A 12,500-nucleotide genomic window follows, 5' to 3' on the forward strand; every position below is an offset into this window, starting at 1 on the left:
GGCTGGACAGAGTGAAAAATGAGGAGGTGAGGAGGAGAACAGGGGTGGAAAAGGAGTTGGGAGATAGGGTTGATAAAAGAGTTATAGGATGGTTTGGACACATGGAAAGAATGAGTGAAGAAAGACTAGTAAAAGAGCTATGGGAGACAGAGGTGGAAGGAGTGAACATAAGGGGACGACCTAGTATAAGACGGATGAATGGGGTGAAAGGGGCATTGGGAAAGAGGGGAATGTCTGTTGAGGAAGGACAGGAGAGGACAGAAGATAGGGATGAATGGATAATGGTTGTATATGGATGATGTTGTGATGCATGTGGGGGAGTGGGTGGGGGATGGGGGAGTGAGAGAGTATGTATGAGAAATAAATTGAGGGAGGGAAGAGGGTAGAGGGGAGTGGAGTATGTAGGGGGTGGAATGGGTGGGAGGGATTTCTATGCCTTTGTTCTTCGTCTACCTCCCTTGTAAAGGGGAAAAAGCCTTTGGTATATGTATGTACGGTATGTATATATATATATATATATATATATATATATACATACATATGTATATATATATACATATATATATATACATACATATATACATATGTATGTGTGTGTGTGTTTGTATACATTTACTCTTGTGTGCATGGATATATGGGTATATTTCCCTTCAGATACACATGCATATACACATTAGAATTTAAGGAAATAGTAGCTGGAGGTAATGGAAAGGAGAGCAAAAGAAATGACAATGTAAAACAATTGAAATTAGCTTATACCATTATGTGTAGCTCAATGAAAAAATAGAGAAAGAAACGAATGTAATGGATTTTGTTTAGAGTAAGTTGAATGAAAATGTAAATATTCATCAAGAAAAATGAAATATATATATATATATAAAAAAGGTATAAAATGGGGAGATGTGGTTCATTCGAAAAAGTCTGAAAAATTAACAACGTAGCTCTTATAAATTACATTATTTGTTGGAAAGTGAACTAGCAGGAGTTTGAAGACAAAAGAAAAATGGAAAAAGTGTTATTTAATATTACAATGAATTACGTAAAGGCACAATAGGTTAGAGAGGCAACAAGCGTAAGAGGAGACGGCATACCAGTCCGATTGAATGTTTTACCAGCTAAAGAACCAGAAGTTGTAGATTTCTTGGAATACAAATGTCCTAAAGAAGTGACCATATACTTTTTAAATTCCATGTGGCTACAGGGAATGTAGAAATGGGAAATGCGTCATATGGACAAGGAAAATGTAACTGGTAGTACGAATTACATGGAACTGGGGAAATGAAAAATCCTAGATGAAACGGACCGGAGAGTAAAATCAGAGAAACAGAAGAAATGGGAAATCTTCATGAATATTCACGCCTTAGGAGTGGAATTAAAAGCATATACAAAGTCTAAAATGGGGGAATCAGTCAAAGGAGGAGTTGGGTAAGAAGATGTGATAAGTTAAAAATATGAGTATAGGGTAGCGAAGGTGAAGAAAGTGAAGAACCAATAAAAAAAATCATTAAAACAAGACCAGAAATTAATATATTAACAGCGGAAAAGAAAATTCTTTGAAAAGGTGTGATTAATAAATGTAAAGATAAACCAAGATTATTTTGTAGATTAGTAATGGTCTATTGAGACACTGCAACTGAGAGACGAAGTGTTTATAAAATATAAAGAGAGATTTTTTTATATGCAACTATTTGCGACACTGCTTCTGACCCAGGGCGGTGGGCAGGGTGCAGGGATGACCCGTCATCCAGGAGGTGCTCAGATGAGAGGAAGGGTGGGAGGGGTGTGGAGGGTATTTAGGGATGAAATGGGTGGGAGTGTTTTTATGCCTTTCCCCATTTTGGCTACCTCCCTTGGAAGGGGGAAAAAGCCTTGGTATATGTATGTATGTATTTGTAAAACAATATGGAAGAAGAAACAGTAGACAGACAACATAACTAAAATCAAGTTTCACCAACGAGCATATTCTTCATACTGTATATGACAATTAGGTATGATCAGGTACATACACGCATATACATACTGCATATTCACACAAATACAAACGAAAATACAACCACACTTGCACACCCACACTTACATACAAAATGTGTAATTGTTAAATATAAGGTAGGTTTGCGAAATCTCATTTTACTGCCTCCAGTGGTAATACAGCGTTTGTGCGTGTGCATATGTGTGTGTATACGTGTACACGTGCATATGTGTGCGTGTTGTGTGCGCTTGCAAATGCATGTGTCTTTTGTGCATGTGTCTGCATTTGTATCTGTATCGGTGTTTGTGGTCGTGTTTGTATGCGTGCGTGTGTGTGTGTGTGTGTGTGTGTGTGTGTGTGTGTGTGTGTGTGTGTGTGTGTGTGTGTGTGTGTGCGTGCGCGCGTGTGGGTGAGTGTGATTCTGTGTGTGTGTGTGTGTGTGTGTGTGTGTGTGTGTGTGTGTGTGTGTGTGTGTGTGTGTGTGTGTGTGTGTGTGTGTGTGATTCATCATGGTCTTGGATCACGTGTTGGACTCGTGATCGACAGCAATTACCCTCCCGGAAGAGAGCTCAGAGCTCATATATGACCGATCTATGGGTAATGCTGTGACCTTACACGCACACACACACCCAACTCCCCGCCCACGAGAGTTAGAATAACAACTAGCAGCTCAGCGATACTGAAATTATTTCAACCCTGGGCGGAATTCGAACTCGGACCGCCGTAGTGGGGGCTGCGAACGCTACCACTACGCCGTTGAGTTGTGTGTGTGTGTGTGTGTGTGTGTGTGTGTGTGTGTGTGTGTGTGTGTGTGTGTGTGTGTGTGTGTGTGTGTGTGTGTGTGTGTGTGTGTGTGTGTGTGTGCGTGCGTGTGTGTGTGTGTGTGTGTGCGGGTGCGTGCGTATAAGTGTGTGTGAGGTGTGGTTATATTATTGTGGTTATGATATTAGTGATGGCTGTTACATTATTCTTTTGGCTCATATTTGAGGCAGATTTCATATAAATCTCTACCTTTACATATATTAACAATCCATCTTACCTCTTTATCTGGAGTGAATGACAGATTGACCTCTCCCTTTCCAACCTGCAATGAAAGAAAGAAAAAATATTAATCTTCTGAGAACATTCGAATATGCATTATGTCTTATTACTATGAGAGCTACTATAATGTTGAGATGGGGAGGGTGTTGAGATGAGCCTTTGTTTATATTTTATATGGGAATGTGTATAGTCTTTGCACCGTTCTCCCTATAAAAGGAGAAGAACCTTTTGCCTATAAACATTATGCTACGACATAATATATATATTTCATCCAGCATAACGCCAGTTAATTTTATTTGTGTTTAATGAAAGGTGAGGTACCATTTACCCCTCAAACGAGAAGACATATATGAGCGGGTATTCACCAAGAGGTGAGTAACACCAAAGCAGGTTAGGAGTGGCTGGAAACATTCCGGACACTCGACCCCCTTTGTCCACACCTGGACAAACCTTGCGAAATGTATCAGTCTTTCCAGCCTAGTGATGCGCATGACTTTTTTTTTTTTTTTTTTTTTTTTCCAATGAGTATCGGCAGACAATTTCATCTCGGAAGTAGAGTCAGGACAAGATGATGTCACATCAATTGAAACTCCAGTCGCTCCTCAGTTTTGAATAAAACCCGTGTTACATTAGCCATAACTTAATATGTAAAGAATACCGTTAGATGATTAGGTCAAATGTATTAGAAATATTAGATGATTAGGTCAAATGTATTAGAAATATTAGGTCATTAGGTCAAATGTATAAAAATATTAGATGATTAGGTCAAATGTATTAGAAATATTAGATGATTAGGTCAAATGTATCAGAAATGTTAGATGATTAGGTCAAATGTATTAGAAATATTAAATGATTAGGCCAAATGTATTAGAAATGTTAGGTGATTAGGCCAACTGTATTAGAAATATTAGATGATTAGGTCAAATGTATTAGAAATATTAGATGATTAGGCCAAATGTATTAGAAATATTAGATGATTAGGTCAAATGTATCAGAAATATTAGATGATTAGGCCAAATGTATTAGAAATATTAGATGATTAGGTGAAATGTATTAGAAATATTAGATAATTAGGTCAAATGTATTAGAAATATTAGATAATTAGGTCAAATGTATCAGAAATATTAGATGAATAGGTCAAATGTAACGGTGCAAGTCTTTAAGGACATCCTAGCAGTTAGACAATTCTAGCGAAGAGAACAGAACCAGGGTCTAAGGTCTATGTTGTAACTGGACGTGAGGAGTTGACGCCAGGGGAGCACGTTGCAACGGCCAAACAGGTCACGTGGCAAAACCCGGTAGCCGCTGATACTGATGCGTGGCCCACTGCGGGCGACAAACGCAACTTGGAAGGAGCGACGGATTCGTCCACTGGGTAAGATCTGAATACTATGGAGCAATGTGAACTAATTTCAAAAGAATACCTTCAACTTAATACTGGCGTTTTCAGACTTGCATTTATGTTTTTGGCTTGTAAGATTTTTTTTTTTCTCAGAAGCTATGGGCGATCTCTCCATCACTTCTTCCTTACTGTTTTTGTATCCGAGCTCACTATAAACCAAGGGACTTTTTGTTGGTTCGCTGTATCTTGTTGTAATATGTTTTACCAAACTACCTTTTTTTTTTTGCGAGATGTAAACAATTTGTATTTATATGTTTCTTTGTATAGTGATCGACTCCAAAGCATTTTGGTGATTGCATGTATGGCGTGACCTAACCAAATGCAAGACCTGACCAAATATGTTTGACTCAACTTTTCCTATGTGCCTCAATGAGCTGCCTCGTTTCCAGCATCTAGTCCGTACTTGGTCAGGCACGTTGGCAACCCCTCCAATAGCTGCGACACCAAACATTACCAGTCTTGACACTAAATCATCCTAGGTTAATTGTCTACAAATATCCAATCTGATCTTATACAAGAAATTATGTCTATTTGTTTTTTTCTTTTACTGCAGAGTATGACTAAACTTTATTCCCTTTTCTAAACCATTATGCGTTCGAGTGTCGCCGAGAAAACTGCTATAAAGTAAATATCGCCTTGTAACAACCTTCCAGTCATTCAAGTTTCACCACAGAATTAGGGTTATTATCTCGTGCATGTATCCGGTAGGAAAGGGATTACCATGATGCAATATACACGAGTAAATGCTTTCAGAATCACATATACTGTCACCAACAAGCAACGTGATGCAATTTGATAACATACTCGTACACACAGGAGAATTTAATAAAACTGGTTCAATTACATGTGTCTTTTGATGCCTATGCACATCCTATACAAAATATCTAGAAAAATTCATTATATGTAAACACAGTATCCCAAACGCCCAAGATTACTTAAAAGTATCTACAAAATTAAGTTTAATCAAGTATCAATGTGCAACTCTGACGCGACGTAGTTGCCACCTACCGCCAGAGGGACATTAAAATTGGGGTTCCCAGTCCAGCATACGCACCACAGAAAACTGCACGAGAGAACTCAACTGAGACCTAAACGTTGCGCATTTTCTTCCTATGTATGTCGTCCACCCTCCTCCGTAAATGTATGATTCTAAATACTTATGGTATTTAGGAAAAAGGCAACAAAGAATTGAGAATAATTGTTGATACTTAAGATGTTGTTGACAAGAGATCACATTTAATTGACGACATTCTTGATACTAACCTGAACAACGTCATCAAATATATAGATAAAAACTATCCGATACCCCTAAGAAGTTAATGATCCTAAAGAGAAACATGAATAATAGGGCATCAAATATTATAAAAGATTAATCTAAGACTACTATATATGTAGGCTGAGGGTAATTGTTAACTACTTTACTACTAAGAGATCATTTCATGACGACAGTTGCGGCAGTTGGAAAGAAAACAGGTCACGTGGCACGAAAGAGGTTGGTAAAGTGAAAAGTTTGAATAAGACAAATGTGTAATAATCGTATCCATTCCCTGGGACAGAGAGGATCTAAAGATACCAGAAAGGAATGTGAAAAGCTCGAAGAAGACAGATGTGTAATAATTATATCCATCCACCTTACGGACGCGCCGGCAATGGCCAAAAATGTTACCTCTCAATGTAACGGGAGCGGACAGCGCAAAAATGACCCTACAATTCACCTGTGGCATCATGTTTTTGTCCCATATCTGGAGAAATCATTCTCGTTCGTCTTAGTTTAATGTCAGATTTCTACCTACGGTGCATCTAGAAGCAGTAAGTGACTAGATAAGTAAATAAAATAAAATAATAACAAAAATCCCCACATTTGAAAATAAGACCTAAGAAAACTTCAGACCAGCCACAAGCGGCCTTCTTAGTGGAAACCAACAACCGCAAATTCTAGTTCTTTTGCGCAAGGGAGAAATCTGTACCAAGTTAGGGCAGATCCATTTCTACATACATCTTGTTAGCCTTTCCCATATACTGTATTCAGGGCCTACCTACCTGGTGTAGGGCAGGTCCTCTAGTTGCCAGTTCACAAATTGTAGAAGCTATTTCTCTCCTAAATTCTTTTACGTAATCTAAGTTCGGCTTATGCTCAGTGGCACACGACATCCCCAGCGTTCATTCTAGAGGTTTCTGTATCACCTGTACTTTACACAGAATGCAACTCGTCATTCTGATGTAACTTGTCTACAGCCGGCTTCCCAGGCAACATTTTCTATTCATGACATACATGTCTTCAAGAAAGAAACATCTCAATTTTCTTGCCATGTTTGTCTACCTTTCTCTCCCCAAAGCGTGTATGCGTGTGTGTGTGTGTGTGTGTGTGTGTGTGTGTGTGTGTGTGTGTGTGTGTGTGTGTGTGTGTGTGTGTGTGTGTGTGTGTGTGTGTGTGTGTGTGTGTGTGTGTGTGTTTGTGTGTATGTGTGTGTGTGTGTGTGTGTGTGTGTGTGTGTGTGTGTGTGTGTGAGTCACCTTGGTCTTTGGATCACGGGTTGGACGCGTGATCGACAGCTAATTCCCTCCCGGAAGAGAGCTCAGAGCTCGTATGACCGATCTATGGGTAATGCTGTGACCTTACACGCACACACACACCCAACCCCCCGCCCACGAGAGTTGGAGTAACGACTCGAAGCGCGCGCGTGTGTGTGTGTGTGTGTGTGTGTGTGTGTGTGTGTGTGTGTGTGTGTGTGTGTGTGTGTGTGTGTGTGTGTGTGTGTGTGTGTGTGTGTGTGTGTGTGTGTGTATGTGTACAATTTCACTCAATCAAAACAATGTCATCTTGTGAAATGGGAAATGTCAACGTTTTCTTATCAGACTGTTAAACAAGTATTGCATAATTTGCCAGAAAAGAAACATAGTATTTCATTGACTGGATCCTGTATCACTTATTCTTTTAAATTCGTATCCATTCATCATAATTCTTCCTACATGTTCCTAATTTTCTTTGTGACTCGTAATCTTAGGATAGATTTTAGTTGACAGTATAGATTGCACTTTAGAAATAAAACGACAAAAGAATATTACGTCAAAAGTGGCTAAACTTGAAGCTCTAAATGTCTGTCCCCTCCAGCATTACCATATATGATATACTATGAATAGTATTTGCCCCCAGTCAAATTCTTTAAAGTGTTTGACAGTTTGAGGCAGACGTTTAGCAAGTTTGTCACTCATAAGAGTTGACGTTAACTGGCGCATGCGCAGTTCATTCGAGACACCACCCCTTTCTAGATGACGAGTCACTTGCTCGTATACAGAATTGGTTGCATCTAGGACACGCAGTGGCTCTACACGGACTCGCCGTCCACAAAGAGATTTACCACTTCACACGAAAACCATCCCTCCATTATCAAACTAAGAACCGCGTATACTATGATACATTTGCCAGGAAGCTCAAAGTGGCGTGGTGTCTAAGATCTCTCCCGTGTCTAGGAAAGACGTTATTTTTTTCTAATCACCTTTACTCGCGTTAGTTCTTCTTCCCTTTTCTCAGCTTAGTCGTTTTTTGCTCCTCACGCACAGTTAGCTGTTCTTCTCGGCCACTTGGCCAGTTCGTACGTACCCACCGGCTCCGAGTGACTCGGCAAGCGATACTTTTATCCTGTGCAAGCTTTCCATTTTCTCTCGCACGTCTTCCACTTTGTTTAGCTCCGTCGCGCCGTGGCGCACCGTATATGAATCGTGGTGGCAGGTAGTGAGCGATTCTGTTTCACATAATGCGTAAACCTCTGTTTTATCTCTTTTGCTGCCCTGACTTCCACGGTAGATAACATTCTGACTGGAACTAAGTGAACTTATTCTGCTTGGTGGGTGAAGGGTTGAAAACTGGCACGAATTAACTCGACCAGACCTTCACGAGCGTTACTCAGCCACGGGTACTCTAGTCAACGGATTTGGTTGGATTCCAATAATTCAGTTGGATTTCGTCCAAGGTTGGAGTGTGCGCAATGTCGCCATGTCTAAGAATTCCATAGGGTCTCGGTTGATCAATTCTTTATTCAGGCTATGATCCAAACCTCAGTTACTTACGACATATGCATAGCGTGTCTTAAAAAAAAAAAAAAAAAAAAAAAAAAAAACGCTTAGGGAGCGATGGAGGAGCTTTGTTTCTTATGCGTGGTCTCTGGATTACTATATTTCCACCAAATCACAACATATTCCATCTCGAAGTCTTTGCCCAGGCAAGGCCGAATCACGCAACAAAAATGTCGTATCGCGTCCTCATCATTTCTCACTTTGTTGGTGTGATCGCATAGGTTATATAACTTTACAGTTTACAGACCGTTTGTTTATATGTCTAGTTTTCTAAGCAATTGGGATCTTCAGCAAAAAAAAAAAAAAAAGGTCGCTCATACTTCGAGACATTTCTAATGAGAAATGAAGAAACCTCGTTCATCTTTCCGATGAGTGACTGCCACATGTAGAACGAAATAATAACTAGAATTCATCGGAGGAAGAAAGAAAAAAAAGTTACGTAAGATTGAGCTATTGGCAATCCAAACCTTCAAAAGAATGCGGCTTTAGACTGTGGGTAGAACCTGATCTAGCTGTACGACATAGAGAGGATGATATACGAAAAGATACTTGATAGCATCAGTGGTGAGGATCAATGTACAGTCCGGCAAATGAACAAGAGAAAGAAGAGTAGGGAAAAAAATGAACTTGAAGTGGATTGTGATTGGAAGTTGCCACACCCCTTGCGGATGTGCAGGGTAGCAACAAGAACACCGCAACCACACGATCAACTATCTCTCTTCTTGTTCACCCCTCTATTTGCCACGGAATTTACAGACATCTGCTTTCAAAAGTTTCGTTTTACACGTTGTTAGTGGGGAATTATCGATTAAAGATGAAAGTCCACTTGCTCAGTGTTTTCTAATCTTAAAGGACAAAAACTAGTCAACTTTTAATAATAGAAAAAAATAATAAAACTTTGCTTAAGTAACTAAGTATAACACAGGTTCCAACAAGGTAATGAAAGGATTCATCAGTAGCGCAGGAAATGTTGAAAATGGTTTAACTAACGACTGAGTGGAAATGAAATAGATTTTTATATGAACCACCTTTTGAGTATAATCAATAAAAGTTGTGTATGACTTGTACAGCAAGAGATTTTATAGGTGATAGAAAACAAAGATAAGGAGGCAACCCTATGTATAGTAATAAAAAGATGTGTCTGGAAGCGTGTGTAACAATGGACACCTGTAGCGTTTGTGGGCAGGGAGGACGCTAACACAGTAAAAAACGAACGTTACATACAATATTCTGTAAAACTTTGCTCCAAAAAGAAAGAGAAATGGAAAATAAATTATATATGGCTAGGGAAGGTAGTTTTGGCTATTGGACGGGTTAAATGACGTTGCTAACTAGCTGATTATGATAGACGATGCGCCGCAATAACTGGAGGTCAAGAGACAACATGACAACACCTCTTCGTGTCGGGGCATATACACAGCCAACCCGGAGACTCCTCAAGGACAGCACAACGCCGCATACCGTCCCGTCTTCCTTCTCAGCATCATGCGCATCCCGACCCAACACAACAACGAGCCGTGGTACGCCTTAAATTGATGACTCGTTCCAGAGCTGTAACAGCTATCGTCGTCCACAGTGGCATGCTACATGGTCACACCAATGTCCATAGTCACTCACTGGAACGTCATTTGTTCCGCTTACGTTATGAACACCAGCCATAGTATTCCTTAACCTTGGGCACCTTAACTTATACTCTCTGAAAAGACGCAGAGTGCGGGGTGATCTAATAGAAGAGTTCAGGTGGATCAAAGGTTATAGCAAGGGTGATGCAAACAAGTCATCATATTAAAACAACAGGGCAGGACTCGCAGTAATGGGTATAAACTGGACAAATTTAGATCTAAGAAGGAAATAGGCAAGACTTGGTTCACTAATAGGGTGGTCGATGAATGGAATAAACTTAGTAACCATGTAGTAAGCGCTGAAACTATCAGTTGTTTAAAAAAAACGAATAGACAACTTTATGGATGGGGATGACAGGTGGAGATGGATACGGAGCTGCCTAGTGTAGGCCTTATGGTCTCTTGCAGTCTCCTTTATTTTTATGTTCTTATGTTCTACAGCGAGATCTTAAGACGCCCATACAGTCGCAGGCCGCCTGTCTGGCCATCGGACAAAAGCAGGACTGTTCAGTTCAAACTGAGTGTGTATAACCCCCTCCACACACACTCAGTTTGGCCTGAACAGTCCTGGTTTTGTCCGGCGACCGGAAAAGTGGCCTGTGAGTGTGCGGGCTGATTTATTTTTGTTGTTATACGGTTCTGTGTTACCTTACTGGTAGCCATATTCGTTTCATGCGGCAAAATTTCTTCCAAATTCGCTAGGTTGATCAAGTTTGGGATGATTATCATATCTGTGTGTGTATTTATATATATATATATATATATATATATATACATACATATATATATATATACATATATATACATACATATATATATATATACATATATATATATATATATATATATATATATATATATCATCGTAGGGGTTGGCATCTATTATGTTTATTGTATTTGCAGAAGCAATACTGACAACAACACCGATAAAGTTTCACAGAGACCTGCTTCCTGTCTTCGTCCGTTTTATGAAATAATGATTCCTATTTTTGTTTTTTGCAATGAACTCATCACCACTCCAGTTCAAATAATATATTTTATTGTGAGGTATTTATCCTCATCAAATCTATTTATTACACGCATCAAATATTTTTTGCTTACTTCATACCCTGTTACAAGTCGGGAACACTTTTAAAAAAAAACGAGGTATATCTTTACTAAAGATTCAATCGCAAGAGGTTTCTCCTCCTAAAGATCTATCTAGTTTAATCGTGAGCTAAACACTAATATTTCAATAACTTTTGTTCATTCTCCATCTAGGAGAGATAACTTTTGACATTCGTCCCATCTATATTGCATAATATACTAAAAGTTCTAAGCGAAACAGATAAATGTAACATGTAAGGATATAAAGAATAAAAAAGTATTCTGTGCACTGCATCGACTTACCCAGTACTCAGTGTCACTGCCTTCTTTAGTGTTACGCAAAAACAGGTTTAATTTTCTTTTTATCATGCTGAAGGATACCTCTCACAAGAAGAGCCATCTGTTATCACAAAATAAAAATAAACGTAAATTCCCTCTTCGATATTGTTGGTGTTCTCGCAAACCAGTCTTCAAATAACGAATTTACGCACATTGAACCCCGACAGGGAAATGACCGCAGATGTCTCAACCGTTACTTAACCAAAGTTAGTTCCATACGCTTCTCGATTTTTCTCAGAATGGCCTCCAAAAATCTTCTCAAGAAGTGAAAAGACGTCGCGCAGATGTCTCAACCGTTTCTTAACCAAAGTTAGACACATACGCTTCTCGATTTTTCTCAGAATGGCCTCCAAAAATCTTCTCAAGTGAAAAGACGTCGCGTCTTCCGCTTATTTAAGTGTCACGACACAGTAACCGGAACTCCAGAAACTCGAAGGATCTTAATGGCAATCATCAGTGACACTGCCATTTATCGCCACACAAGTAATCACCCATATGAATCGAATACAAAGACAAGGAGAACCATTATTTCTTCAAACAAAGGATCTTATTCTGCACTGAGACAGGAAATATAATCCCAGTTCGAGGCCAATGTATAGACTACATGGATCCAAGCTATATGAACGCAGTCAGATGCAAAGCATTAGTGGTCCTGAGGTATAAATGCCAGATATATATATATATATATATATATATATATATATATATATATATTGATGCATGTGCGTGTACATGTATGTAGGTATGTAGTGTTTAAGTGTGTATGCATGTATGTGTGAATGTACTCATTCATAAGTAAACACAAAATTAATTATATCGCACTTCCATACATACACTCGCTAAGGTAGCCTTTACTCCTCTCACCCGGGCGAGGTCGCCAATTGTAATTCTTACGAATAAAAAAATCCGGAAATATTCTCATGCCTCGTCGATAACATTCTGACATTTAGACCACTGGCTTTGTCAA

General features: G+C 39.2%; 1 protein-coding gene across 1 annotated transcript in view; it reads right to left on the reverse strand.

Annotated features, from left to right (window-relative positions):
* Positions 1-12,500, reverse strand: part of LOC143019539 (sodium-dependent phosphate transport protein 2B-like) — a 46,684-nt gene that overhangs the window by 23,039 nt on the left and 11,145 nt on the right. The window contains exon 2 of the mRNA XM_076175255.1: positions 3,009-3,053. Within this exon, the coding sequence (XP_076031370.1) occupies positions 3,009-3,053 (45 nt within the window). The remainder of the gene's footprint in view (positions 1-3,008; positions 3,054-12,500) is intronic.

Source organism: Oratosquilla oratoria, chromosome 37 (assembly GCF_046742065.1).
Source record: "Oratosquilla oratoria isolate Oo_2021 chromosome 37, ASM4674206v1, whole genome shotgun sequence".
NCBI lineage: Eukaryota > Metazoa > Arthropoda > Malacostraca > Stomatopoda > Squillidae > Oratosquilla > Oratosquilla oratoria.